Source organism: Dysidea avara, chromosome 13, assembly GCF_963678975.1.
Source record: "Dysidea avara chromosome 13, odDysAvar1.4, whole genome shotgun sequence".
Taxonomy (NCBI): Eukaryota; Metazoa; Porifera; class Demospongiae; order Dictyoceratida; family Dysideidae; genus Dysidea; species Dysidea avara.
Window position 1 is genome coordinate 8361182 of NC_089284.1, and position 27283 is coordinate 8388464.

At 38.3% G+C, this 27283-nt stretch overlaps 2 protein-coding genes across 3 annotated transcripts in view; one reads left to right on the top strand and one right to left on the bottom strand.

Annotated features, from left to right (window-relative positions):
• The first annotated feature begins 56 nt into the window (after positions 1-56).
• LOC136242024 (transducin-like enhancer protein 1) lies at positions 57-15051 on the top strand. 2 transcript variants are annotated; one of them, XM_066033343.1, is made up of 25 exons: positions 57-274; positions 434-527; positions 586-704; positions 1413-1476; positions 1823-1867; positions 3278-3340; positions 3558-3626; positions 4112-4309; positions 4938-5066; positions 5205-5321; positions 5553-5664; positions 6681-6759; positions 6870-6931; positions 7133-7192; positions 7248-7275; positions 7868-7944; positions 8430-8533; positions 8927-8998; positions 9462-9560; positions 9615-9692; positions 9751-9889; positions 10956-11079; positions 11216-11396; positions 12259-12367; positions 14579-15051. In XM_066033343.1, exons 2-25 carry the CDS (start codon positions 501-503, stop codon positions 14602-14604), a joined length of 2181 nt encoding a protein of 726 aa, XP_065889415.1. In that variant the 5' UTR covers positions 57-274; positions 434-500; the 3' UTR covers positions 14605-15051. The 2 variants fall into 2 exon arrangements, with proteins under 2 accessions (XP_065889415.1, XP_065889414.1); XM_066033342.1 differs by having other exon boundaries at positions 58-274; positions 7865-7944.
• Positions 15052-16061: 1010 nt separating this feature from the next.
• LOC136243647 (uncharacterized) overlaps positions 16062-27283 on the bottom strand; it is a 40300-nt gene continuing 29078 nt past the window's right edge. The window contains exons 23-28 of the mRNA XM_066035188.1: positions 26240-26352; positions 22045-22207; positions 19103-19224; positions 18053-18200; positions 17608-17729; positions 16062-16250 (exon numbers count right to left, since the gene is read on the bottom strand). Coding sequence (XP_065891260.1) covers positions 16213-16250; positions 17608-17729; positions 18053-18200; positions 19103-19224; positions 22045-22207; positions 26240-26352 — 706 coding nt within the window. The 3' untranslated portion in view covers positions 16062-16212. The remainder of the gene's footprint in view (positions 16251-17607; positions 17730-18052; positions 18201-19102; positions 19225-22044; positions 22208-26239; positions 26353-27283) is intronic.

Here is a 27283-nt window from a genome sequence, read left to right on the forward strand (position 1 = left end):
CTATACAACATTAAGCACTGAGCTTAAAAATAAATCAAGGAAAGAATCTCAAGAATGCAAGAAATTAAAATACCAACTTACTAAATTACTCTAATTAGTATATTATTAAGCATTGAATAAAGGTGACTAAATGGCGAAGCCAGGCCAAGCGGAGTTTTCGTAGCATTCTGCAAAGGAGATTCGACAGTGATTCAAAGGATTAGAAGGTTGTTTAATTATTGCCGCGTGACTCTTGGAGAAAGCCAAGGAGCTAATTGCAGTATTCCTCACCAAGGTAAATATATAAACGGATAAAATAGCTCGGTATGCTTTGACGTCTTTTGGCAAGCATTTCTTAGTCACTGTTCATTAAATAGTTGTTACGTTTCTAAGCATAGGCGTGATTTATTGCGGCTAAGTACAGAACGAAGTTAGTTGTCCTTTCTTTCGACAGAATTATTAACTAGCTCCGAGCACTTTTGTAAGACAACGAGCGAAAGAGCTGTGAGCATTTCTCAAGGATGTTTCAGCCACCAGCAACTATTCAGGTAAAGAATTACTAAAATATTGCACGATGTATTTTGTTACTGTGTACAAATGCATTAGTTTTCACAAGGACCACCGGCTCCGCCAGGCTCAGCGAACCAGCCCTTCAAATTCACCATCCTAGACTCGTGCGATAGAATCAAAGAGGAATTCAGTTACTTGCAAGCACAATACCACAAGTAAGCACATATGCATCCAGGTGTAATTTAGAGCATTTTAAGCTGCATGGCACGTCAATTATATGTTTGAATGTGTTATTTTCCAATATTTCTAACAAGAATATTAAAATGTTATGCTGAGTAGGCTTTTGGTTGCCATACAAGAAGCACAAAGGGCAATGGCTAAAAAATACCCGCTTTGTGTACACAGTTTAGTTACATATACAAACAGTTTTCAAAGTTGGACTGCCCAATGGTTGTTAATCTACATTCCATGGTCTCGTTATGCAATAAACTAGTGTTGTAGTTATGATAACAAATGTGCGAAGTTACTCCCAAGCCCACTGGCTTGTTGTTTTAAATTATTATTATTATCAACTACTGTTAGATTTGTTGAAGCCATTTAGCAGCTTCCAAAACTGCAATTATATTCAGATCTGAAAGATTCCTTGTTGTCAACTGTAATATGAGGTATTCTGATTTCTCTTAGATGTTGGATAGCTGACAAGTGTGTTTATCTGGCTGCTTTTTCTAAGTCCTGCCCATTTTGTGCACTGAGCTGTTGTACCTGTTAGGCTGCCTCTGAACAGAACCCCACTAACCCATAAACAAATTGTAGGTGCTCTATTGGCACAATCAACTGTCTACTTTGTTGATTGGAGAGAGACTGCCTATGTATTAAAGAGTTTACACCTTTTTGATGTCCTTGTTTGTGTTTTCTGTTAACAGTTTGAAGTTAGAATGTGAGAAGATCACCAATGAAAAGGGAGAAATGCACAGGCATTATATAATGGTGAGTTATATACAATAGCAGTTTGAACACACAACTAAAAATTTATAGCGTGCTAAAGTGCAACGCTATAAAAGGGTCCATATTCGGTTCACCCCTACAGGACTAGCAATGCACCTGGCATTAGTCCTGTTTAGACAGGGTATTTCTTTTTATTTCCCACAACCACATATGCACAGGCTTAACATATCGTATTTGTTCTCCATTAGAGTATTAATGAATACCAGTGGCAGATTCATGCTTTCCTTGTTACATAGCATATGTGCCTTTGTTCTTTTTGTCACCTTATGTGTTTATTGCAGCATGTGAATGTACAAATTTACACAGCAATATATTTGTGTTTCTGTAGTACTATGAAATGTCCTATGGGCTGAATGTGGAGATGCATAAACAGGTGAGTTAGTTTGCTATTATAGCCGAGAGGTTTGGTCAAGTATATCATGGGACCATGGTGGCTTGTGGTCGAGTTTGTATGCTGATGTGGTCAAAGTGTGAAATTTCTCCTCCTAGCCAAATTTGCATTCTGTAATACTTTGTTTGCACATTGTTTACCCTAAAACAAGCCTATGGCAACCAACTGTCTGTGTCTCAAAGCACTAGTCTTTGTATGCAAGGATATTTTCGCCAGCAATAAAAAGAAAAATGGCTGCTACAATAATTATTCTTATCAGACAAAATTATGTGATCTTATGTTGCTTGCATGGCATCATGCATGTACCCTCCTTAAAGTTAGTTATCAGACTTTTGAAGTTTAGCTGCGTATGGCTTGCTAGTATGGCTTGCTAGTATGGCTAAAAGCCATTGCTGGGTCTGCATGCCAAAGACCTTTCACTTGGATATGTAGTGTTGTACTTAATACTTCTGTTAGAAGGGAGCCCTCTTACATGTGTTTTACACATGCAGTCACACTTCACATGTATGTACACTCATATAGACAGTGAGAGACACTTTACTATGTGCAAGACACATGTGGTAAAAAAAAATGCATGTATATGTGCTAATGTATGCATATTCCATACAATAAAGCCCATTCTTTTGAATTTCATGTCATTCATGGCTGACACTAATCTAAATTAAACCATTCATGGAACTTATATAGCAAAGTGTGGGTTCTCTTTGGTGGGGCAGGTTTGAACCATTCAGGTTGTTAATTCAAAGCAAGTGATTGTCCTGTACTCCTTATTATGTAGGAGTAGCACTGTGCCTGCAGTTCCTGCATTGTTGCCATTACCAGATATTACAAATGGGCTGCTCTCCAGTTAACACGTTGGCCTTTCTATTGTGTAAAGACTTCACCTGATAAATACTTTTGTGTGTTGATTATGTTTGTGAACACCAAGGCAATTTTATTGGTATTGTGTAATCATCACTTTCTGGTGTTAAACACTGTGATATGTGGCACCATTTTTGACAAGCTACACATGTCATGTCCTGGTGTGTGTAAAGGCAGTACACAAATTCAAACTAAGATTTATAAGTAGGAATTTTATGTACGTTTGTTTTGGTTAAGGAAGATAGTTCAGCATCTAACCATGCTATCAAAAATTTCCCTGTTTTTGCTGACATGGTGAAAGTTGCATAGTAATGCTTTGATTTGAGGGAAATACATTTAGCCATAAGTTATAAAAACTTGTGAGCAATGCTCTTTGCCCCTTGATTAATGTCTGAAATGAATAGGTTTTGGTGTTTGTTGTAAAGACATTCCTATAGCTTAAATGTTTGCTTGCATATAAAGTGTAATGTAATACTAATGGTTTCCCTATACTTGTAATGGATACTACCTGTCTGTCTTGTATTTATGTAGATTGAGATAGCTAGAAGACTGAATGAGATTTGTGCTCAAGTTATACCATTTCTATCCTCGGAGGTATGTACTGTTGTGTGTGTGTGTGTGTGTGTGTGTGTGTGTGTGTGTGTGTGTGTGTGTGTGTGTGTGTGTGTGTGTGTGTGTGTGTGTGTGTGTGTGTGTGTGTGTGTGTGTGTGTGTGTGTGTGTGTGTGTGTGTGGTGTATATGTGCATATGAGCTCTCTCTGTACGTGCATTGTTTATGTATTGTCCTTCCTGACATTGTGTTTTTATTCAGCATCAACAACAAGTTGCTGCTGCAGTGGAAAGAGCAAAACAAGTAACAATGAGTGAACTGAATGCCATTGTAAGTGCTATACATACGTGCATAAACATACAGCTAAAGTACATATAAACAGATTACATGTAAACTGTACAGTATATTCAGTTCATTCTAGTCACTTTGTCCTTAAACAAGCCTGTTCATTCATGCCTGTAATAAGCCTTATGTGCAGATTTTTGTTCTGCTTACATAGCCAACTCTTTTCAATGTTTGTTTATAGCCTGAAAAAAATGTCAATGAATTTCATTTAACTGTAATGATTGAGTTATGGTCAACAATATTCATGAGTTAATTATCAGTCCTACAAGAGGTTTTATAGGCCACAATTTGAAAATTCACATTGTGTTGTGCTTCAGTGAGATATGGTGTACTTAAGATCATTTTGCGTTGTGCTTCAGTGAGATATGGTGTACTTAAGATCATTTTGCTACAAAAGATTTCAATTGTGCACATGCTGTAATGAATCAAAGTGGTGGTGTAAAATGAAGTAGTATGAATTTTGCTTGTAGATGAACCAGAATGCCTTTCCCGGTGGTCACATCCCGTCATTTCCACCCGGGGCATTTCCACCTGGCATTCCTCCTCAGACACCTGGTCAGATGGTCGCATTTCCCCCACACCTCCCTCATCCAATGGCAACTGCTGCTGCAGCTGCTGCAGCTGCCAATGCTGCAGCTATGAAGGAAAGTGATAAATCAGAAGAACAGGTAAGTATTCATGTTGTTATTGAAGCTTCTCTAGCTTCCTGATGGTATCATTGGTTCTGTCATTAAGTATAAAGTCTTGATCTAATATCTTGCAAGTGTCCATATATAGGCAAATACACAGGCAGCCTTGCCTTTGTCACAAATCTTAAGAGGAAATTGAACTGTACATTGTAAATATAGCGTGTGTGTGTTTGTAGTGCACGGAGTTACAAGAGTTATATGCGCTCGTACATGCCTAGACACTTTATCATCTTGTCTGCCTACATAACACAAGTCATTTAGATAAATAGCAACACTATTTGTTTTGGCATCCATATACAAAGAGGTTTCACTTTGTGCTTGCTATCTATTACGATGTTTGGGGTGTGGACAAAAGATGTTATGATGGATTAAGCTCACATCATTGTGTTACCATAACATGGCTGCTTGTTTTGGCTACAATGACATCGCCAAATCACAAACACCTGATAAGATCCTGAAAGCTAGCACTTTATTCTGTTTTAAATGGGTTTGATAATTAATTGACAACAGATTTTATTCTCAAGAAAATTACTATTATTAGCGAATGGCATATAGCAGGTGTGTGTGAGAGATATGAATTTCATTATTTTTTTTGTTGTTGATCCAGAGTAGTTCACCAAGCTCCTCCAATAAGCAGCAGCCACCTGAGACAAATGGGCCCACCAAAAGACCACGTCTCAATAGTGACCAAGACAGTGATGGAGACCAGAGTGATACTGAGTTGGTTGTGGATGAGGTATGGGCATTGTACTGAATGTAGTTTGTGTGTGTGTGTGTGTGTGTGTGTGTGTGTGTGTGTGTGTGTGTGTGTGTGTGTGTGTGTGTGTGTGTGTGTGTGGTGTATGTGTAGCACTCCACTACTCTATATATATAGGACACTGCTTCACCAGCTGAACCACAGGAGAAGCCTGCATCTAGTAATGCTAAGATAGAACATTCGTCTTCGTTTTACTATTCTAGCAAGCCATCTGCAACGTCAATAAATTCTACTGTAAGTCTTGAACAGTATTTTTTTGTTAGTGTTGCACACACACACACACACACACACACACACACACACACACACACACACACACACACACACACACACACACACACACACACACACACACACACACACACAAATTTAAACTTTTGGATGCTGCACACGTATATGCACTTCCTCTACTGCAATGATTTGTGGTGCACATGTCTATCACTGTTATTACTTTCCTTCCTATAGGAGAAATGTAATGGAAGTCACACGCCATCAGTTACTGCTCAAGGTCCCAGTAATCCCAGCCCGTCCACCACACCCACTAGTGCAAATGGGATTGCTCCCATGCCACCCATAGGTGAGTATTATGATTAGTATAATTGCCGCCAAGCAAAACATATTTTCTGTAGCATGTTAAATGTTCTCTGTGGTTAATAAAGAAATTACCTATGTTAAATCTGATACACCCAGAGTATTTGTGATGTCCCAGTATAAACTTTTTGTGTGACTGGCAAGCATGTTGATCATACAATAGGAAGTTGTTTGGGCTGAGACTGTGATTATTGCATTACGAGCTGCAGACTGAATGTCCCGAGTTTGTTTTAGCATAGGAGACAGTGGAGTTGGGAACAGTGGGCAATTTCTCACCCAGTAATCGTGTCAGCAATTGTAACAATGTGCCTAATATTGTAGGAGGATATTGACAGTACCTGCTGGGTAGGAGATTCATTAGTTGTTGCTCCAGCTCATGGCCTGTGCATACTAGCCAATATTCGTGGCAAGTGCTGTTTGGTTTATTCATTGTGTGATAGTGTATGGGAGTACAAGTTTGTATATACACTGTAACTGGTGCTGCAGCAGTGATATCAGTTCACTAATGTGCTATGTGCTTAGGAATGTTACAATGAATATCCTATTGGAAATGCTGCGCATGTTTATGTGGGTGCGTGTATAGTATAGTATAGTGTGCTGAGTGTGAAAATGTGTGCGTGTGGTGTGTGTACAGTTTGTTGTGTGTGTACAGGCATAAAAGGTGTGTACACTGTTCTACATCATGGCATGGTCATGTTTACTTCAACCCAATTGATAACAAACTAGTAACACATGTTTTCCCTTAAGTGATGTAGCAGCTGTCCCATCCAAGTCACAACTATTAACATGTTTACACCTATTATTCAATGGGACATTTCAAATGATGTTCTGTAGCTGTGACTGGCCAAGTGAAGTCATCATGCTACTAGAATTATCCAGTGTATGTGCTGCTTCCTATAACCTATAAATTTATGGTTACGTCCAACTACTAGTTTAACTTGACGCATGAAGCTTCTGCAACAAGTGGTCATACTGTAGCTAAATGTTATTCTGTTATTACAGCTGTTCCAGGCATCAGGCCACCTCACAACTTGCCTGCAGGTTTCCCTACTTTATTCAGCAACCCACATCAGTTCCCTGGGTAAGTACCACCCAATGTTGTAATATGTGTTGTCGTGTCTTTGTCCTGTTTTAAATGCAACTTGGGCTTTCTCTCTCTAAGCATGTGTGCATTTATTGTTGCCACTTTAGACCTACAATACCACCAGGCATGGCATTCTCACGACCCTCAATCACAACTGCATCACAGTTTGGTGAGTACATGATATGCAGTGTTATTTGTTGCATTCATAAAGTTTATATTGCTCATCTCCTTCTATTTGATGAGCTTATGTGCTAACATTAACCTTGTTGTCTATGTGTGTGTGGTGTCTGGCTGTTTACATGTATTTACATTAGAAACTGCATGTGTAGACAGACATTTTATTTCATTTTTTGACATTACCATATTACAGCTAACCTAAATGGCCGGCCCCTGTTAACTGTACCACCATTTATGGAACAACAAGTCAGAGGTATGTATCAATACTTTAAACTGACAGTTCTAATATTTTGATTCGTTATTGACAGCATCATCTGGAGGAGTCTCCACAAGACAGTAAGTCAATAACTTAAGTTTTAATGAAGAAATAATTGTGGGGTTAAATTTTGGTGGGTTTATTCTTTGTGCTTCAGTAAGGAGTACTTGCCTGTCTGGCATAACAGGCACTTTAAGACCAAGGCTGTTTTTTTACTGTACCTATTTTTGGAATAAAGAAAGACCTTTCTCTTTTTTATATACGTGGGTGTGGGGCCCAAATCTGTTGGGACCACTTTATTATGATACGTAGTTTAAATCCCTACCTTAAGAGTATCACCAATATAATACGCCCACTAGCATTGGTGGATGTACTACATACGTGGACACGCAGTACATTCATACAAAAGTAGTCATCTTATACAGTATTGTGCCGTCCAACTGTTTCCTAATAGATGATTGCAATTATATTGTGTGTTGTACAATATACGTTTTATTCATCCATGTGGTCAGGTTTAATTGCAGACCACTTTAAATTAATGCCCTGTGTTTGCAAATATTATATAATTACATTTTATGTGTGCAAATATGTGTAATTACATTGTGTGTTGTGTAAATATTAGTAATTATTGATGGAGTTGCTAATGTTTCCGTTCTTGTTCTCTCCCAGTAGTCCTTACTCAGTTCATGTCACCGGCGACAACCAGATGCAACCTGTGTCATTTCCACCGGACGCTCTCCTTTCTCCTGGTACGTATAATGAGAACCTCTCATACACACACGGTGTCTTGTAGGTGCACACTGATAGAATTGTAATTTGGCATTAGTATTCTAAGGGTGTGCCACTGTTGTGGCTTGTGTTACAATCCCACTTGACTCGCATTGCTATCTGATGGGTGTTCATATGAGAGACATGAAAAAGGAACAGAATTATATGGCTGTTCAAACAAACCTTTAAACTGTAGTTTTAAGTGTTGCAATACACTTGGAAAACAAGACCATCTTTTGTAGGGCAATATGTATGCTCATGACAATAGTAATGTAGTCATGGTTTTGTAGCCACCACTGACAGTGATCATAAAAACCAATCACACGTAATCGCTCATGTATAATGTGTATCAATGGGTACTCGAGTCAGTGTAAACACTTGTAGTATAATTGTGTTTGTAAACATGCATAGCATAGCTAACTCCTTTGTTTACCTCTGTATTGATAAAACTTTATTTGTTTCGCAGGCATACCAAGAACTGCCAGACAATTCTGCTCTCTCAATCATGGAGAGGTCGTGTGTGCAGTCACCATTAGCAACCCAGTCAAACAGGTTTACACAGGCGGAAAGGTACCAGTGATTCTATTACAACACCACTTCTATATTTTGGACACACACATACACACATTAGGGTTACTACATAGCCAATGGCATTGCCTGTGTGTACAGTATGTGCTTGTGTTTATGTCTCAACTATAAAAGCTTGACACTTGCATAGTTCCTTCTGCACTAACGCAAAACATTTTAAGAACAAGTTACTGTAGTGTAGTCAGATATGCTATGTAATTTCATAAGGGACTGACACACTGTAATTACATGCATGCATAACTACAGTACATCATGTATATCACTGCTCTGCAACTGCTAACATATGGCACGAAATTCCTTTCAGCGGTAATTACATTGTTAAAAATTTCTGGAATAATTCCATACCAGTTTTATGCTATGTCTGTACATTTGCAGGGCTGTGTGAAGTTATGGGATCTTAGTCAAGGCAGTTCACCGAAGCAGCCGCTTCATCAACTGGACTGTTTGGTGAGTTCCTTTATTGTACCAGCAATGAACTGCCCACATAGTAATAAAAAAAGGATGATGATGCATGACTAGCTGCTTAATTGTTATGCCTCATACTTAATAAATGATTATAATCTCACTACATAAATAGGACCAAAGTTTATTTGAATTCATTGTGTTTATAAAATTCATCATTTCATGGCTTAATTGCTGTTTTGACTGTGCAGCATATAAAGTTAACATTAATTTTTATGGGCATGAATTTAGTCTGTGGCAGCATATAATTATAATTAATTGGATGGGTTTCTCAATGGCCCTGACATTTGATTACAATTTGATTTGTAATCATTTGCTGTAACTGAAGTACAAGTACACACATACTTGCAGCACCAAGGTAAACACCTGCTATATCATACCATGCACAGCACACACACACATACCACATTGCACAATTTCATCTACTACAATGCTTTTCTATATGCAGTTGGACAGTTATATTCGCTCGTGTAAGCTGTTACCAGATGGGCGGACACTGTTAGTTGGAGGTGAAGCTAGCACACTATACATGTGGGACTTAGCAGCAGTAAGTCTCTGTGATCATCTCTGTATAAACCATTATACACTGTGTCCTTCATAGTCTCCTCCAAGGATAAAAGGTGAATTAGTATCCAACACACATGCTTGCTATGCATTGGCAGTCAACTCAGATGCTAAGGTATGTCGGAAATACTTTTATAAAGAGATAACTTACGCTTTATTGTCTTTCTTTCCAGCTCTGCTTTAGCTGTTGCAGTGATGGCAATATTGCAGTATGGGATCTGCACAATCAGCAACAAGTGCAGACCTTCCAGGGTCACACTGATGGTGCCAGTTGTATTGACATTTCTTCAGATGGTACTAAACTATGGACAGGTAATTGATCTCTACTGTTGTGTATTTCTTTTAATTGGCTAAGGTAAAGTCTTAGCGATGCAGAGCACATGAACTGGGACCTGTAGAGACCTATATAACTGCAGTGTTGTTCTTCACACACATGTACGCACACACACACACATACACACCCATATTACGTAGGCTGTACATTATTAGAACACATTGTGAAGCCTTCTATAGCCTTGCACACACAAGAATACCTATTACACTAATCGTATTATGGGATATACGGGCTATACTTATGTGCAACTATAAGGATTTTTGGTTGCACACTAATGAGCTGATCAAATTTACTTGAAGTTGTTTATATGCCTTACACTACACTTCACAGTAAGCAGATATCAGATAGGCCTGACATTGTTAAGTGACACTGCACACTAGGAGTTTCCTATACTCCATTAACTGCAGACATAGAACTCAATATTTTTAAAAACATTTAAAATGGTTCCTGTCAAGATAGTGTTAAACAACTGTTTTATATTGTGTATATGACAACTAGATAGATGTTACACAAATCTTTACTGCATGACCAGTAGTACATACAGTAACATGTATCTAGTACACAAGATGTGTGTAGTGTAGCATTGTTGTTGTGGCTGAATGATGGTCAGTATAAGGTGATAGAGGTGTAGCCAGATCTATTACTTTTGTGGCAGTGGTCCAGACCATGTAGAAATTAATACTGTCTGATTGTGTACATGCTTGTATGTGTGTGTGCCTGTGTGTGTGCCTGTGTGATGAGCAGCAACAGCACTTTTCAGTTATACTACACCACAAGTTGGGGAAGCCTTTGGACTCTGCTATGCAAGTATGCATATAATGTTTGGGATTATGAGGCTGCATGTGTGCTCAAATGGATTCGGGTTATTTCCTTGTTAGATGCTTTAAGCAATTCCTTAGAATGAAACCTAGACAGTTTAACAATGCAGTAAGATTCTACTAGCTACTATGTTCAAGCCCTTAGTTGTGGTGTTCTCCAGGCCATAAATTACAGCTTTAATTTTTTGTGCAAGCAAGATAATTTTGTGTTGGTGTTACATTTTAGGTAGCTTGGATAACACAGTGCGCTGCTGGGATCTTCGTGACGGCAGACAGCTGCATCAATATGACTTCTCCTCACAGATATTTTCACTCGGCTACTGCCCACTAGGAGAATGGCTTGCCGTAGGGTGAGTAACTTGTATACACTTGTGTCATGCACATACACATACTTGTACACGCACACACACACACACACACACACACACACACACACACACATACACACACTACACACGCTAATATCGTTCCTCTGCTGTTTTGTAGAATGGAGAGCAGCTATGTTGAGGTTCTACACGTTAACCGAGCAGAGAAGTACCAACTCCACTTACATGACTCAAGTGTTTTGTCCCTAAAGTTCTCCCACACTGGTAAATGGTTTGTCACAACTGGCAAAGACAATCTCATCAACGCATGGAGAACACCATATGGAGCCAACATATTTCAGGTGAGATATACAGAGCCAACAGTAATCCAATACATTGTCCTGGGGCAGTAAGAATGTCAGCTGGCATAACTTGTTAACGTGTCAAATGTAAAATTGTACTACAGTGAGTTAAGTGATATACTTGTAGTCTAACAAGTACTTGAAATGGTTTCTAAAAACTATGGTGACGTTGTTAATGAAAATATTCTTTTAGTCATACCATAATCAGAATTGTGTTCAGCTTCACAGTTTCTATAGCATTAATAATATTTTTACAACGCCCCTGTATGCCTGACCAGGATTACACAATTAGCAATACAGATGTCCACAACTTAGTCAGTGACTTACCTTTTGTAATGGGAGTAATTGCAACGAAGATTAATCATAGACCTGTAACTTAAGTCAATAGTCCGCAAAACCATTGCCAATATCAAATGAATTCATTATTGCATGGCCTCCAATACTTGTGTGCATCAAGCTATAACAGCTTTTGCAGAAACCCGCTATGCGTTGCTTTGTTGCTGGATTATTTAACCTTTAAAGCTGGTATGGTTTCATGTTGGCTGTACAAGATTTGCTAGGTTTTTAGTGTGCTGTTGCTTGTAAGATGATACATTTGACAGCACCAATGTTCTGTGTGGAATGTGGGCTGTGGTGCTGTAGTTGTTATTCATGGGGATGGCTGCTGTCCGCTATGAATACTAACTGGCCTGCTTAGTTGACCACTACCTTTTAATACGAAATCATGAATATGTTTTGTGTGCCATTCTTACTTGATAACACCTGCAATAGCAAATTATGAGATTTACAAATGATCAATGAATTTGTGTAACTTAATTCATAGATGTTCTTGGAGTTTTATGGGTACTTTTTTTTCTTCCAGAACAAGGAATCTAGTTCAGTACTGAGTTGTGATGTCTCTATTGATGATAAGTTCATTGTTACTGGATCTGGTGATAAAAAAGCTACTGTCTACGAAATACTGTATGAAGGTACATATAGCATTGTCCTTTTTATTATTTTTATAAGTGTACGTACATGAAGGGTTGACTGGATGCTGGAATATCATTCAATTTTCCTATTATAAACAAATTTTATAACTCGCTTAGAAAAAAATCTAGTAATGCTATATTTTTATTTTTAAAAAATCGTTTTTAAAAATTGTGACAAACTAAAAACTTGTGTATATGCTTGACAGTTTGTATACCAGACAGTTGGTCCTTATTCATTGCAAGTTTTAACTATGTAGAATTGTCTTGGTGGATGATCTACAGTTAAAGTATATACATTGATATGAATGTACTTTAATAGCTTAGTGATTTGTATGCTTCTGGGTATGGCTGAGTCATGGAGGCGGTGTGAATCAACTCAGGTTACCAAACAATTCACTCATTATTTCTTAAACCTTAATGTGACAATCACTGTTGCATCATGGCTTGTCGCTAGACATGTACACATCAAAACATGGAATCCCTGAAAATTATACTATCCTAAGCAGACAGTATACACCCAAATTGATGTAATACTGAGTACAGATTTGTCTTCCATTTTTTTTATTTCTGAATGCTTGTGCACAGCTATTGATTGCAGTATGCATGCAGTCATATGTGACCCGGCCACTGAGCGAAAATCCGACTTGTTTACATAATTTTATTTTTGAGATAAACGCCATTGAAATACATTGGGTAAAAAATGCGTGCTACATAAATAATTTTGCACATATTTTAATCGCTGCAGTAAACAATGAAGGAAGGCTTGAATTGAAATACTAATATACCAATGGATTCACCTCTTCATGGAGAGTAAGAATATCTTTGTTTCGTTTCTGTACCATGAAGCAAACATGAGTTGCGTGTGTTTGGTTATGTTGCGGTAAACATAACTTTATTGTTACCGTTTCTGAGTTTGAAGAACAAATAGCATGGGTGTACTTAGGCCAAAAACTGTACCTTGACGAATAACCCAGTTCATGGTGAATGGAATGACACAAGTCCCAACTCTGTAGTCCATTGTACTCAAGACTTATGATAGAGTAAACAACCGCCTGTAGTTATTTCTCTTATAGGCACTGTACAAATCAATTGTTTTGCTCTTCTTGTTGTCTATCACTATAACTCCACTTACCTGAAACTTTAACAGCCCATTGGTTTTTCCCTCTAGACAACAAAAATAAGTTCCAGAAAAATGCAAACAAGTCGGGTTTTTGCTCAGCAGATATAACTGCATATTTGTGTAGGCAAGTAGTTGGTACAGTGCCAGCATTAGTTTTGGTCTTTTAACCTGATTTAACTAATCGAATAGATCTGCCGCAGCTATTAGTAATCCAACAATTAGCACAGTCAATGAATCTAGTAAGCTCCAATCTGTCTGCTGTCTACAAGCCAGCTGGAGTAGTGATCAAATGACATGATAGTCGTGATCATTAAAGCATTTGTTAATATGCTGCTTACCTCACCCTAAAGTTGATAAGGATTGTATAGTGATTCAGTTTTGTGAACTGCAAATAATTTAATGAAGCATGTACTACAAACAAGAGCATTATGCACATGTGGCATACTTGTACTAAACACCTGTTTGTTAAGTGCGCATACCGTATAGAAGGAAACTTTGGCGGGGGTAAACTTTGGCGAATTCAAGCTCAGTATGTAGCTATGAAGATGCTAATCTGAGGTGCTATGAGTAATTGGCAGGTTAAACTTTGGCTTTGTAGTGAATCGCCAAATTCGCCCAAGGTTTTCGTCTATAAGGTAGTTGAAATTGCTACTGCAATACATAATGACAGGTTTCATTGAACATACCAGGAGTATCATAGTACCCTTGATGCCTTACCAGGCAAGGGTCTCTACTGCCTGTAATAACGATAGTTACACCTGACTTCTCTCAACTGAAATGACCTATTTGATTGGATACTGGTATTCAAATTGCTTGGAAAATGTGGTGGGCGTGAATAATGCTCTCCTAGCAGAAACTTCTTGCGGCCATTCATAAGCGCATGCACTTAGCAGTCATCATACATTAAATAATTCCTCTGAAAATTATAAGCACATGTGCCTAATAACCAGAGTCTATGATATCTGATACTCCTAACATCCATTCAAACTCTATAAAAGTACCACCAAATATTCAAGTATTGGGGAGTTCTTTTTGACTTGTACATTATTGTTTCTGTATGGGAATTATGTTGTGAATTTGCAATTCTACAGATAATTATCCAAAGACAGCTAAATAGCAACTGGCACTGCACTCTAAGTTTACACTGGTAGAGAATTCTAGAGATTAGTACACTTAACACTAACTACTACTACTACTTTACCTTCTCTCATCAAACACTTTATTGTACTGCACCATCCAGACCTTTTGACTACCGATAAAACATGTAGATAATACTTCACTTATTTTTATGCTGTTTGTTTTTGTGCGTGTATGTGTGTGTGTATTTATCTTAGTGCTTCTCCTGTAGTAGTTTGTTGTGTCATTTTATCATCAAAATAATGTTGACTGATTTTTATAGTCTACAATATTTGTAGTGAAATTATTATTATTATTAATTGTAAATTGGTACGTCATAAAATTTTGTTGTAATGGTAGTAGCAATTCATGCTGTGTGTATTTCAATAATTGTAATCCCTCTTTTGATTCATTGTTTATCTTATGAATACAACTGTTATTCACACAACTTGTTGATCGTGTAGGCCCACATGGAATGAGTGGTTACGTTGAATGCTGTCATTAGTTTAGTGGGTGAATTATTTGCCAAGTTTGCAAACTTCCTGATTTGACTATGGCAAAAGCTCCCACATGTTTACGTTGAGATACACGAGCATTTATGGAATCCCATTCTCACAGGTGAATTCCTCAGTAAGTAGCTCGAGCAGTGCAGTGCAGCAAGGTTGATGATATGTATAACAAGTGAGGAGTCGATCAGCATGTTGTAAAATGTTGGACCTAATATCAATTTTTTCTGACTTCAAAATCTGACCATTTCAGTGGAATAACTAGCTAGTATATGTAATATGCATGTATGGAGCTAGACATGGCTATAAACAGCATATCTGCATACACCATGGATAACTTCAGTACCATATCTGGGTTCATGTGCTATCAATGACTTGATTCCAGAGTTAGAATAAGCCATATGTAGTAAATCATGATTAAAATTTATGCTATTTATTTAGCCAGTATTTTTACTGGATGGCCAGCAGATCAAGCAAACTAGGTACATAAACACAAGTGATGTACAGGTCCAGTTTCTGATAAAGCTTGTGGACAGTCACGTAGTATGATCTTTATAGGTGGTTTGACCCAATACACACATTATGAAAGCATTGTACATCCAGCACCTGAGGAATCAAATCACTTTAACATTTTGTACAAAGTACAATTTTATACACTAAGGAAGTTCTAAGGAAGAAAGGAAGTTTATACACTAAGGAAGTTTTTAAGGAACTGACACTTAGATCTACTACATCAACCACCACTGATGTAGTAGATCTAAATGTCAGTAGTCAGTTTAGCCAAAGTGGGCAAGATGTGGTTACAGAAATAAATGCATCACTTCAAAGCTATGTTTATCCACCATGCTGCCAAACTGTTATTCAGTGTTCCTACTAGCATAATGTTCCTGTGTATCAAGTAACCTCTCATGTTCCTGGGGTATTCTCAGCTCTACCAGATATGTCAATACAATTAATATGTGAAATAATGTATTATTACTATAATTAAATTAAACAAATGACTGTTAGCATTAATGGTATAGTGACTCAAGTGGAGGTATTCAAAGTAGCTTCTAGTTTGATTCTTGTCTCTTCATCATAAGACGACTCCTTATCACTACGTGTCATCTAAAGTCATCAGTTGTAGTAGTAGGCTGTGGACCTATGGATAAACTGTATTGGTTAGTGTTTGTGTGTGTGTGTGTGTGAGAGACCAACACATAAATGGTTTTATGAACAAAGGTGTTGAAAGGTGGTTCTTTAACACTACTCTTGTTTACTCCATCACACATACACTGATGATCAGAGGAGGTTGGATACACTTTCAAGTGCATTACCTTAACTGTATGGTTTTATTAGGTATTTCACGCGACCCTAATACAAATACAAAATTAGAAATGGTGGGTTGTTTGTTAGATATTCAGATTGCACACTTCACTTTGTTTTGTAAAAACCCTTCAATTAATATTAATAAATCAACATGTACTTTATTCAGGGCAGTCATGCCGACTTGTGTGCATATCCTGAAACAAAAGGATTGACATCAGGTGTATTATAGCGAGTCTACTTATAAGGCACTTCCAATTGGCATAACTGGTTTCTGGTCCTGTTTACTTTATAAGGATTATGCAGGCGGGCAAATTTCATCATTATGCCATTATTATATTTTGCTAAAACACTACATTAAAACAGATACAAATATAATTATTTTCAAATCCAAGTGAAAATGTCAGGCGAAGCTTAGCATTACCTGACATCATCAAGTGTTTGGATATACCGTTGTTTATAAAATTCATTATATAAGGAAAATTTTCTATGATAATATTGATAGATATACTGGTGTTGCTGAATAAGAAATTTGTCTGTAGCCACATAGCTACAGACAAATTTCTTATTCAGCAACGAGTAACAGATATTACTAGCAATCAGTTATTAATTACTAAGATACTCCACAACCTCATTGTCTTTTGATCTGACATTTTGTCAGGCTAACTTCATTATCGTCGGACATGCATGCTATTTACCTGACAAATGTCCTATGTCAGAGCATTAAAACTGCTGATACAGCTACATGACTGACTACATGACTACAATACAATCATAAAATATGTACAAGCTGAATAGTTTCTGTGAAGTATACTAGCATTAAAACTGCTGATACAGCTACATGACTGACTACATGACTACAATACAATCATAAAATATGTACAAGCTGAATAGTTTCTGTGAAGTATACTCAAAATTTTAAAAAGCCATGCAAACTACTTATAAGGTCATCATTTACAATAACATGCAGGTCAATAAACAACACAGTATCCACAGTGGGCATTAAATACAGTATGTGCATGCATAATGAGTTATCTAGAGGTTTATATTTTTGATGTGGGAGGGGACCAGAAACTGGTACACCAACTGGAGTTGTAGAAAAATACCAGTCACTGAGGATGTATAATAGCATTCAGAAATAGCCTAGAAATAGCCTAACTAGTTGAGATAGCTGTACATCCTCTTGAACTAACCTTCTTTTGATTTATATAATGAGTAGTTTATGGATAAAACTTCACCATCCACTTCAATGGTCTCCTGCTTATCTAGCACTGCTTTGGCTTCTTCAATACTGGCAAAATCTACAAAACCGTAACTACACAAAGTAAAAAAATATTATTCTTATTAGTACCAATGCATCACTGTCAACTAGTAACTCATAACAATTAAACTACTCCAATAGAACACACGCTGTACTACTATACATTCACAAACATAAGTGGGGGCCTGGGGGAAGCAATATATTATACCACCTAGACAAATATCAACAGTTACAACAGCAAACTGCTACACTTAGCGGTGGTATATTCCCTGTGACAATAATCATATATTCAACTGATATATTATAGTTTGTTAGTTCTAAACATACTGTAGTACATCTCACACAACTGAGCTATTCAACCATTAACTATCACTTACCCTTTGGCTTGGCCAGGCTCCCAAATGATCCTAGCTTTAATGGATCCTTCAAATGCTGCTGTCAGCATGGACTCTGTAGTACTGGTGGACAGGTTTTTCACATACAAAGTTGAAGATGGTGGAAGGAGTTCTTTGTGGGTAGTGACACCTGCAAAACAGTGAAATAAAATAGCAATAATGCAATAATACTACTTAATGTACCAGTCATGGGTGTGTGTGAGAGTATGTGTGCGCGCGTGCGTGCGTCCATCTTCCTTCCTGACTTAACATTGGCTGCTGGAATATGCATTCCTTCATTGCAACTGAAGTACTTATAACTGAAGGACTTATTGCTATAAGTACTTGTACCAAATCTTTGTATGACAACTGGACTGGGATCAGCCTGTTGATGTAACAAGTAAGGTGGTGGCAAAGATAATCCAGCAATGTTTGCAGATAATTGTAGGAGCTGACCTGGTGTATAAACATGATCTATGATGTATACGTCAACTAACTGATACCAACTATATCAAAGTTTAACTGCTGCAAAAAAACTTGTTGGTAAAGGAACCATTGGCATCTTGGATGATGGAATTGTGTTTTGAAGATAACACTGCAATTATGGTGCCTGCTAAGTTGTGGTTAGAATATCAATATCCCTAAAACCATCTTTGGTTGCTGAGAATAAGCTACATGGTGGAGATTGATTTAGACCATTCATTATCTAGGGCCTGTGGTTCAGAACAACAGTGGTGTGACATTAACCATTAGGATGTCCTATACTACAATTAAGAATTTTGTACCTTTGCCTTCTGTTATCTTTACAGTGTACGGTGTGTCAGGTTCTGGCAGTAGGGCAATGTTGTTAAGACACAGCTTATAAGTACAAGCCTATTAAGTGGATAACTTTACAATCGTTATAAGTCTTCCACCATCACTGTTTGTGTAACATCTTGTAGGCAGAATGCGCAATCATCATCATCTCAAACAGATACATAGTGCTTATTAAAAAGTCTTAGTTGTGTGTTTAAATGGCTGTGCATTGATGGCTGTGCATCTTCTTGGTCTTACCTTTTGTTTGTTTAGGTGTTGCATAGTTGATAAGTACAACATGACCGTCCACCTTGATCTTCCCTTGTTGATCATACACTGCTTTGGCTTCTTCTAGACTGGCATACTCCACAAAACCAAAACTACATGAAGTATAAAATCCAAAAATGATGAGTGTATTGCATGTGGTCAAGCTATCACTACCATATTAACCATTAACAAGCAGTAAAAAACAACAAAAAAAAAACTGGTAAATAATTTTTTTTTTGAAAATTTTACAGAAATGCATTCTGTGTTGCTTTGAAGGGAGAGAGTTGGGTTTGACTATGCTGAACCAATACTGTCAAGCTGTTGTGAAGGAGAAAAAAGAGGCTGGGTTTTTGGTGATCATAGTTTGCTTAACAGGAAAGTACACGTCATGATCCCCTACTATAGAGTGCAATCGTACTGTATGATGATATGTACCACTCTGCGTGGGCAGTTCAAAGGCACCGCCAGTGCCATAATTTGTATATTACACTGCTGCAGACCACAGCGAGTGCATTATAACTCATAACGCACTGGTTGCGGTTTTGTAGACCACAACGAGTGCATTATAAGTTATAATGCACCGACAGCAGTGCAATATACAGATATTGCACTGGCTGCGGTTTTGTGCAGCATAGCACAAGTGTCGGTGGCGAAGACCACTACGACACCTCACCTAATAGGTGGAAAGACACTTCACAGATCACTCGAATTCTTTTATAGCCTGACATGTAAAGGTCGATTGTGGGCCATAACGTCACCAATACGTATAATGTTTACAAGCAGCCAATGGCGATCGAAAAAGCCAACACGGGTGGCCACAACTCTAGTCTACACATATATAAACGTACTTATACACCTTACTAGTCTGGTGCCATCTTAGCCCAGATTAAACTGTAGTCCACTTCGACAATGACTCAATAAAACAAATATATTCTAAATAATACTAACCTTTACATTCGATTGTGGTAACCAGTTTTGTCATGCCACCAGATTCGAGTTTAGCCAGTGTGAACAGTAAGAATTAGACTAGTATCGTTTAGTAGTTAGATTTTGTTTACTTAAACCGTCTATTTAGCTGCTTTTTTTCACTCGAGAGAATCACTATGACGATTAGTCTGGTGCTTAGTCTATATGGCACGCTGGCATGCTGAGCACTACATGATGAGAGTCAAACAGCGAATGCAGGTTAGTGATATAACCCATAGCGTACTAGCTTTCAATATCTCAGGTGGCTGCAGTACTGCAGGGGGAACATCATCGCAACGTCCAGCTTGGTTACCCACAATCGATGTTAGAAACCTGGCCTTTATAAGTGTTACAGCTGTCTTGTGAGACTCTCCCCACCTATTAGGTGAGTGGTACATAACAGTTATACAACGTGCACTCGTGCTCTGCCTGTATAAACGCACTTGCCTTCGGGCCTGACGGCCCTCAGGCTCGTGCGTTTATATCAGGCAGAGCACTCGTGGCCGTTGTATAACTATATAATATGGCTTATTATTTTTATTCGCCACACTACATGCAGGGAGGAAACAATACATAAACAAACAAAACAACACACACACATACAAAACTAAAAGGAATTGTAGGTGGTAATGTCAATAGTAATCCATGTAGTCTACATCAGAATTGAAACTGAGATGACCCACTGGCTTGGATGGGTCTTACCCCGAATATAAAAACTAAGGCATGTGCTGAGAGCTACATTTTGGGTGCTCCACAAACAGGTAAGTAGTTCCATGTAAGTTTACAGAAAGCAAAACACATTTCCTATAAGTGGGTTTGGCCAGGTGAATACCTACAAACTTCAATACACCATACTGATGGTTCCACATACGCATACAAACTGTATCACACATTTCTCACAAGTTGGCATGGATTGTAAAAGAAACTGGCCTGCTGCAAGACTAGACTATGAGTTGTGCAATAACAATTGATTAGTAGGTGTGGCTCCACATAAGCCACCAGCAGACAACAACTGACATGGATTTGTGCATACCTACAGATGAAAGAAATACACCTACTGATAAATGGGCGTGACTCAATGTACACTTTCAGATGCTAACACAAGGAGCTGGGTTGCAGCAGGACTAGGCTGTGAAGTGTTAACACACTTCTGCATTGTTAAACTAATTCATTTCACACACAATCCAATCCAAACAAAATGTGATCAGGGTGACCCGACCCAGTTTCAACCATGTTACACTTCAGTTTAGTTTAAAACAATCAAGCAATCCCTATTCCCTCCCTCCCCTTCCCCTTTTAAATTTCTAATTTTGTATGTATCTAAGGGTGCACTTTTTCATAAATCTTAATTGAAAAAGTGATGAAATGAATTGCAAATAATCGAGACTTTAACGCTAGCTGTCAACTATATCTGCTTTGTTAGCACATGATAACCTATATGACGAAGCTTAATCTACATTTCGGTTCTATTACCATGAACGGTAAGCATGGGTGGGCTATTTCAAGGTCAAGGTTAAGATACTCTAATAGAGCAGTCCTGGTTTATTTGAGAACAACAGATTTCATTACCACCAAACAATACACTAAATGCAAAAACCCACACCCTGAAGTTATTCTTGTATGGCCAGTTATTTGTGTGTGTGTGTGTGTGTGTGTGTGTGTGTGTGTGTGTGTGTGTGTGTGTGTGTGTGTGTGTGTGTGTGTGTGTGTGTGTGTGTGTGTGTGTGTGTGTGTGTGTGTGTGTGTGTGTGTGTGTGTGTGTGTGTGTGTGTGTGTGTGTGTGTGTGTGTGTGTGTGTGTGTGTGTGTGTGTGTGTGTGTGTGTGTGTGAATAAGGAAAAAGATCCTTAGAAAATGAAATCATATGTGCACTAGCAATCCTTTCCACCCAAGACCATATAGTTTAGTAGTCGGTTTAAAACGTATCGCATGAGAGCAGTATGTGCCTACCAATCAATGATCTCTTACCCTTTGCTCTCGCCATTCTGCCTGATAATCACAGCATCAACACATCCCTCAAACGCTGCCTTCAATGTGTCCTCTGTAGTGTGGTGGTAGAACTTCTGCACAAACAACTTTGAAGATGGTGGGTTGTCTTCTCTCCAGAAAGTATTAGGAGAAACATCTTCAGCTGTTTAAACAACATACTTTACCAGAGCACCCTTGAGGCTGCTATGTGTGGATAATCTACTACAAGAATAGTATACCATAAACGACAAAAGTTTGGTGAGCCATAAGTTTGTATTTACCATACAGCTAATATGAAACTGTATACTGAATAGCTGATTGGCAAATAAAGTTTGGCGAATTTTCTCAATTCGCCAATTCACTAAACTTTAGTCACTCCAAACTTCGTGGTATTTATAATTTAAAAAATAAAGTAGGGATGAAGTGTAGTGAAACAAGAGATGAATGACGGTATTACAGCATAGCTCTGTGAGAAAATCCATACATTGGCATGCTATAACAAATTTTGTTCAATGCCAAAGTAGGGATTTCCCACCAAGCTACACAATTCCTTATTTATTTACCCAGCTGGACCAATAAGAGAGTGTGGTCATTGTGTTAGTAGAGGTGTAGTCTCTGTGCTCAATCGTTATTAGTCAACCTAGATCATTACTGGGTGCGGTCTCAAACCTATCATAAAGGTACAGGTATCTACCGGGTGTCCAGTACCTTTTACAATAGCATAAGTGCTTTAAATAATTTAGTGGCATCTAAATATGCTTAAGGAAAGTGTTGATACAATTAACTTAAATATGAAGTTGGGTTCCAGCAATAAAGTAGTGACACAAGAGATATGAATATGGTAGCTACTACAACATAGCTATGTGGGAAAACCCCTACTTCAAATTGCATGTCAAAGTAGGGACTTTCCCACAAATTAGACACATCAAAGTTAATTTATTTTCATTTTGTATCATGTTTCTATGATGGCTTTTACTGGCAGCATTTTGGGGGGCATCCATGGCGATCCTACTAACCACAGTATTACCGTACTGTTTGATATGGAAAATTAATGCCTTGATATGGTTTTGTTGCATGAAGAAGATGATGACCAGCCTGATTGAAGATATAAGGAAAGACAAAGCACAGAGGGCACACACTCATCAGAACCCCAAAAGGCACGTGCCACTAAGGGGTTCGTTATTGTGGGCATAAAATGGTGGCCACATGCCGTTTTGTTTGGCCTCCAGCTTTATGACTATGATCAGGTAGGCAGGCGGGCAGCAGTCATCAGTCAGTCAAAAAAGTGCTGCTATTTAAAATTCTGTAGGAACTTATCGGAAGCATTTTTGGTTGCTCTTTAGACACTTTTGGGCTAGCTAATACCTCACCAATACTGTGCCTAGTTGTATTGTGAGGTTGGTTTTGTGGTGATATTTTTGGCCAGAAAAGCCCAAGCCTTCATTGTAGTAAAAGACTACCACCAGACATGACAGAATTAGGCACTAACTCCCTGTACAACATGTATCATATTTCCACACCAGTTCAAACATACAATACACTTTGACTTGTCATATATATTGAGCAACATAAAGCATTAAATTGTGGGTTTACAGGTTAGGCTAGGTTCAGTGTAGTTGCCAAGTTTCAACGACTACTTGATAGTTACTAAATGATCGTTTGGGAAAAGCGTGGATACATATTTCCACTCAGCATGTGTCAGCCATTGAGTATACCATGGAACAACACAAAGAAGACAACTAGATTAAGTCCTAAGTACTTAACTTTATACTTACTTACTCTCCCTATAGGCTAGTATAGGCTTAATGCAGTACAAAATGGTAAAATTAAAAATCTAGATCCCACAATCACAATTTTCTGGCATTATATGTAAAGCATGATGTTCTGAGTGCTGTTATCCCTAAAACCACTATCGATCATAAGATACTGATGCATAAAAGGAACAGGGTGAGTGCCTGTAGTTCTTTCACCTATCATGTGAGTGTGCCTAGAGTGATGTTATATAGTTATACAACGGGCACAAGTGCTCTGCTTGATATAAACGCACGAGCCTGAGGGCCGTTAGGCCCGAAGGCGAGTGCGTTTATACAGGCAGAGCACAAGTGCACGTTGTATAACTGTTATGTACTTCTCACCTAATAGGTGGAAAGATCCAATGCTGCAGCTACACATTTCTTTTATAAGGTAGAATACCGATATCGATTGTGGCGTTCTAAAACTAACGACATTATTACGTATCAAGCACGGCCTTGACCATACAATCACATGGCAACGCCACAATCGATTGTTATGGTGAGTTTCAATTAGAATAACATTATTTTAAAAAGCGATTTGTCAAGGTGGAAGCTTCGATCAAACTAGTAAGGTATGTAACTACGTTTATATATATGTAAATAAGAGTTTTACCTGCCGTGTTTGCCTCTTTGATCGCCATTGGCTGCTTTTAGATCGCATGTATAATGTAGTAGTGACGTTCCCTGTATGGCCCCACAATCGAATTACGCATGTTAGGCTATATAAGAATTCGAGTAAACAGTGTAGCGTCTTGCCACCTATTAGGTGAGGTGTCGTAGCAGCCTAAGCCACCGGCACTTGTGCAATGTAGCACAAAACCACAGCCAGTGCAATATAAATATATTGCACTGCGGTCAGTGCATTATAAGTTATAATGTACTCGCTGCAGTTAGTGCAGCAGTGCTATATACGAATTATAGCACTCGCGGCACCTTTGAACTGCCCACGCAGAGTGGTACATATAAAACTTATACCACAAGTTCTGCTGATATATATACACACTTAGCCCACAGGCCTTTGAGCTTTCGGGTGCATATATCACCAAAATCCATTGCAGCTGTTGGATAGCTAGTATTTTTTTTTTTTTGTTAAAAATGTTAAATTAAAAATGAAGAAAGGACCTATGCAATAAAAAGTAGTGAAACAAGAGATGAATGATGGTATTACAGCATAGCTCGGTGGGAAAGTCCCTACTTTGGTACAGCATTGAACAAAGTAATTGTTATAGCTAATGTGCCAAAGTAGGGACTTTCCCACCGAGCTATGCTGTAATACCATCATTCATCTCTTGTTTCACTACTTTTTATTGCATAGATCCCTACTTCATTTTTAAATTAACATTTAAAAAAATACTAGTTTGTTTAGTTTTTTTTTTGTTGTAGCACAACTAGCTACAGTGTAACTTGTGACTGTCCTATTAGAATATCACACATGACTATATTAGAGTGACTGTTGTATTAGATTGACTGTTGTATTAGAGTGACTGTTATATTAGAGTATCTTGAGTCAGCCAAGGGGTGTGCAGCTAGCTAGACCAATAAGAGGTGAGGTCATCTTGTTTACTGTTAAGTGAATAGCTAAATTGTTAAGAGGTGTGATATCTGTACTCTATCACTACTAGTCCACCTAGATCTTTATTTGATAGGTGTGGTCGTGAACCTATTGTGAACGGAATCCCTATCGTGAAGTTGCAGATATCTACTAGCTAGTACACCTCTTACAATAGCGCTGGGACTGAAGTGCTTCTGAAATCCAGCTCTGAAATAATTTTGTGGCGTCCAAATGTGCTGCTGAAAGTAAGTGTTGATATGGAAAATTAACACCCCAATATGGTTTCATTGGATGAAGAAGAAGAGAAGCAGCCTGATTGAAGATAAAAGAAGACAAGGCACAGAGGGCCTACACTTTCGGTACCCCAAAAGGCACATCCCACTGGTGAGTTTGTTATTGTGGAGTAAAATGGTGGCCGTATGCTGCTTTGTTTGACCTCTAGCCTTGTGACTTTGGTCAGGCAGGCAGTAAGACTAAAATTTGAGCTTTAGCGATTAAAAAAAAATCTATATCCGGCCACCTGTGTTTTGTTATATTCAATGCTGTATTATATATTATATGGACTAGTACTATTCTGTAAAGGTGATTTTCGTCATGTAAGATGTCTCTAGGATGATTTCCAAAAGTTGGAATTTTGGGCAGTGCCCAAAATTTTCATAGCAATCCCTACTTACATACAGGCTGTTGATATATCAATGATTTTAGTACCCTCAAATTTTGTGAAATCAATTTTGTAAAAAAAATTACCCATCAAAAATAACCAGCTATATTAAGGATGTGATAGCACTCAAAAATAATATCTACAGCCTATGCAACTAGTTGGGTTAGCTGTACATCTTCTTGACCTAACCTTCTTTTGCTGAGAATCTTATGGATAAAACTTTACCATCCACTTCAATGGTCTCCCGTTTATCTAGCACTGCCTTGGCTTCTTCAACACTGGCAAAATCCACAAAACCGTAACTACACAAAATATAAGTCAAAAAATAACAGTTATTATTCTAATGCATCAGTACCAACCAGTAACTCGTAACAATTAAACTACTCTAATAAAACACACTCACTGTACTACTACCAAGAGTTAATAATAGTAGGGAGGGAGAGTGTCTAACGCTCAATAGGCCTGTATAAAATGAGCGCGTAAGACAATCTGGCTTCTTGGCCAGACGTGTTGATTGCATGAAGGGAGATGTGAAATGAGGCACGCCGCAGAAGGACGTTATCGATACTACTAGCTGTTCACGAATCAGTCTCGTGAGCAACGTGCGAGGCAGTGTGTGCAATCAAACATGTCGATTTGTGATGAACAGCCCTCGGTACTGGCCGAAATTGAAGCAGAAACAGTTCAGCCTAGCAAGAAGAAGCGTCAGAGAAGATCAATGAGGAAAGCTGAGATGAAGCACGCTCGGAAGCACAGGTAGAATTGCATCACGAATCTACCGTTCAGCCACGTCCCGAGGTAAGGCCCAAGAAGAAGCGTCAGTCGAGGAGTGATGAGCTGGAAGTAACCAAGAAGAAGTGTCAGACGAAAGCAATGGCAAGGAAAAGAAGCGGCGCCGATGAAACATAGCCTGAAGAATCCCAACCTAAGAAAAAGTGCCAGATGAAAGTTATGAACGATTTCTCTCTGGTTCTTCCATCACTCACTGGAGTAGCCATCTTCGCATCACTGCTTTCTCACCAACTATCGATTTTGCAAGGCCATACAAAATGTGACATAACGTGTTTATTGCGGTCATCAACACTACAGGAAATTACAAAGGTATACGATAATAAGCGGGGTGCTCTATGCGCTCATTTTATACAGGCCTATTGAGCGTTAGACACTCTCCCTCCCTACTATTATTAACTCTTGCTACTACTATACATTCACAAACATTTGTGGGAGCCTAGG

Excerpts from the sequence above, each read along its gene's own strand:
- LOC136242024 (XM_066033342.1), top strand. The coding sequence starts at position 501 with ATGTTTCAGCCACCAGCAACTATTCAG. Across the intron at positions 6,932-7,132 it reads CACAACTGCATCACAGTTTG|CTAACCTAAATGGCCGGCCC; the intron begins GTGAGTACATGA and ends ACCATATTACAG. Across the intron at positions 9,890-10,955 it reads TGGTACTAAACTATGGACAG|GTAGCTTGGATAACACAGTG; the intron begins GTAATTGATCTC and ends GTTACATTTTAG.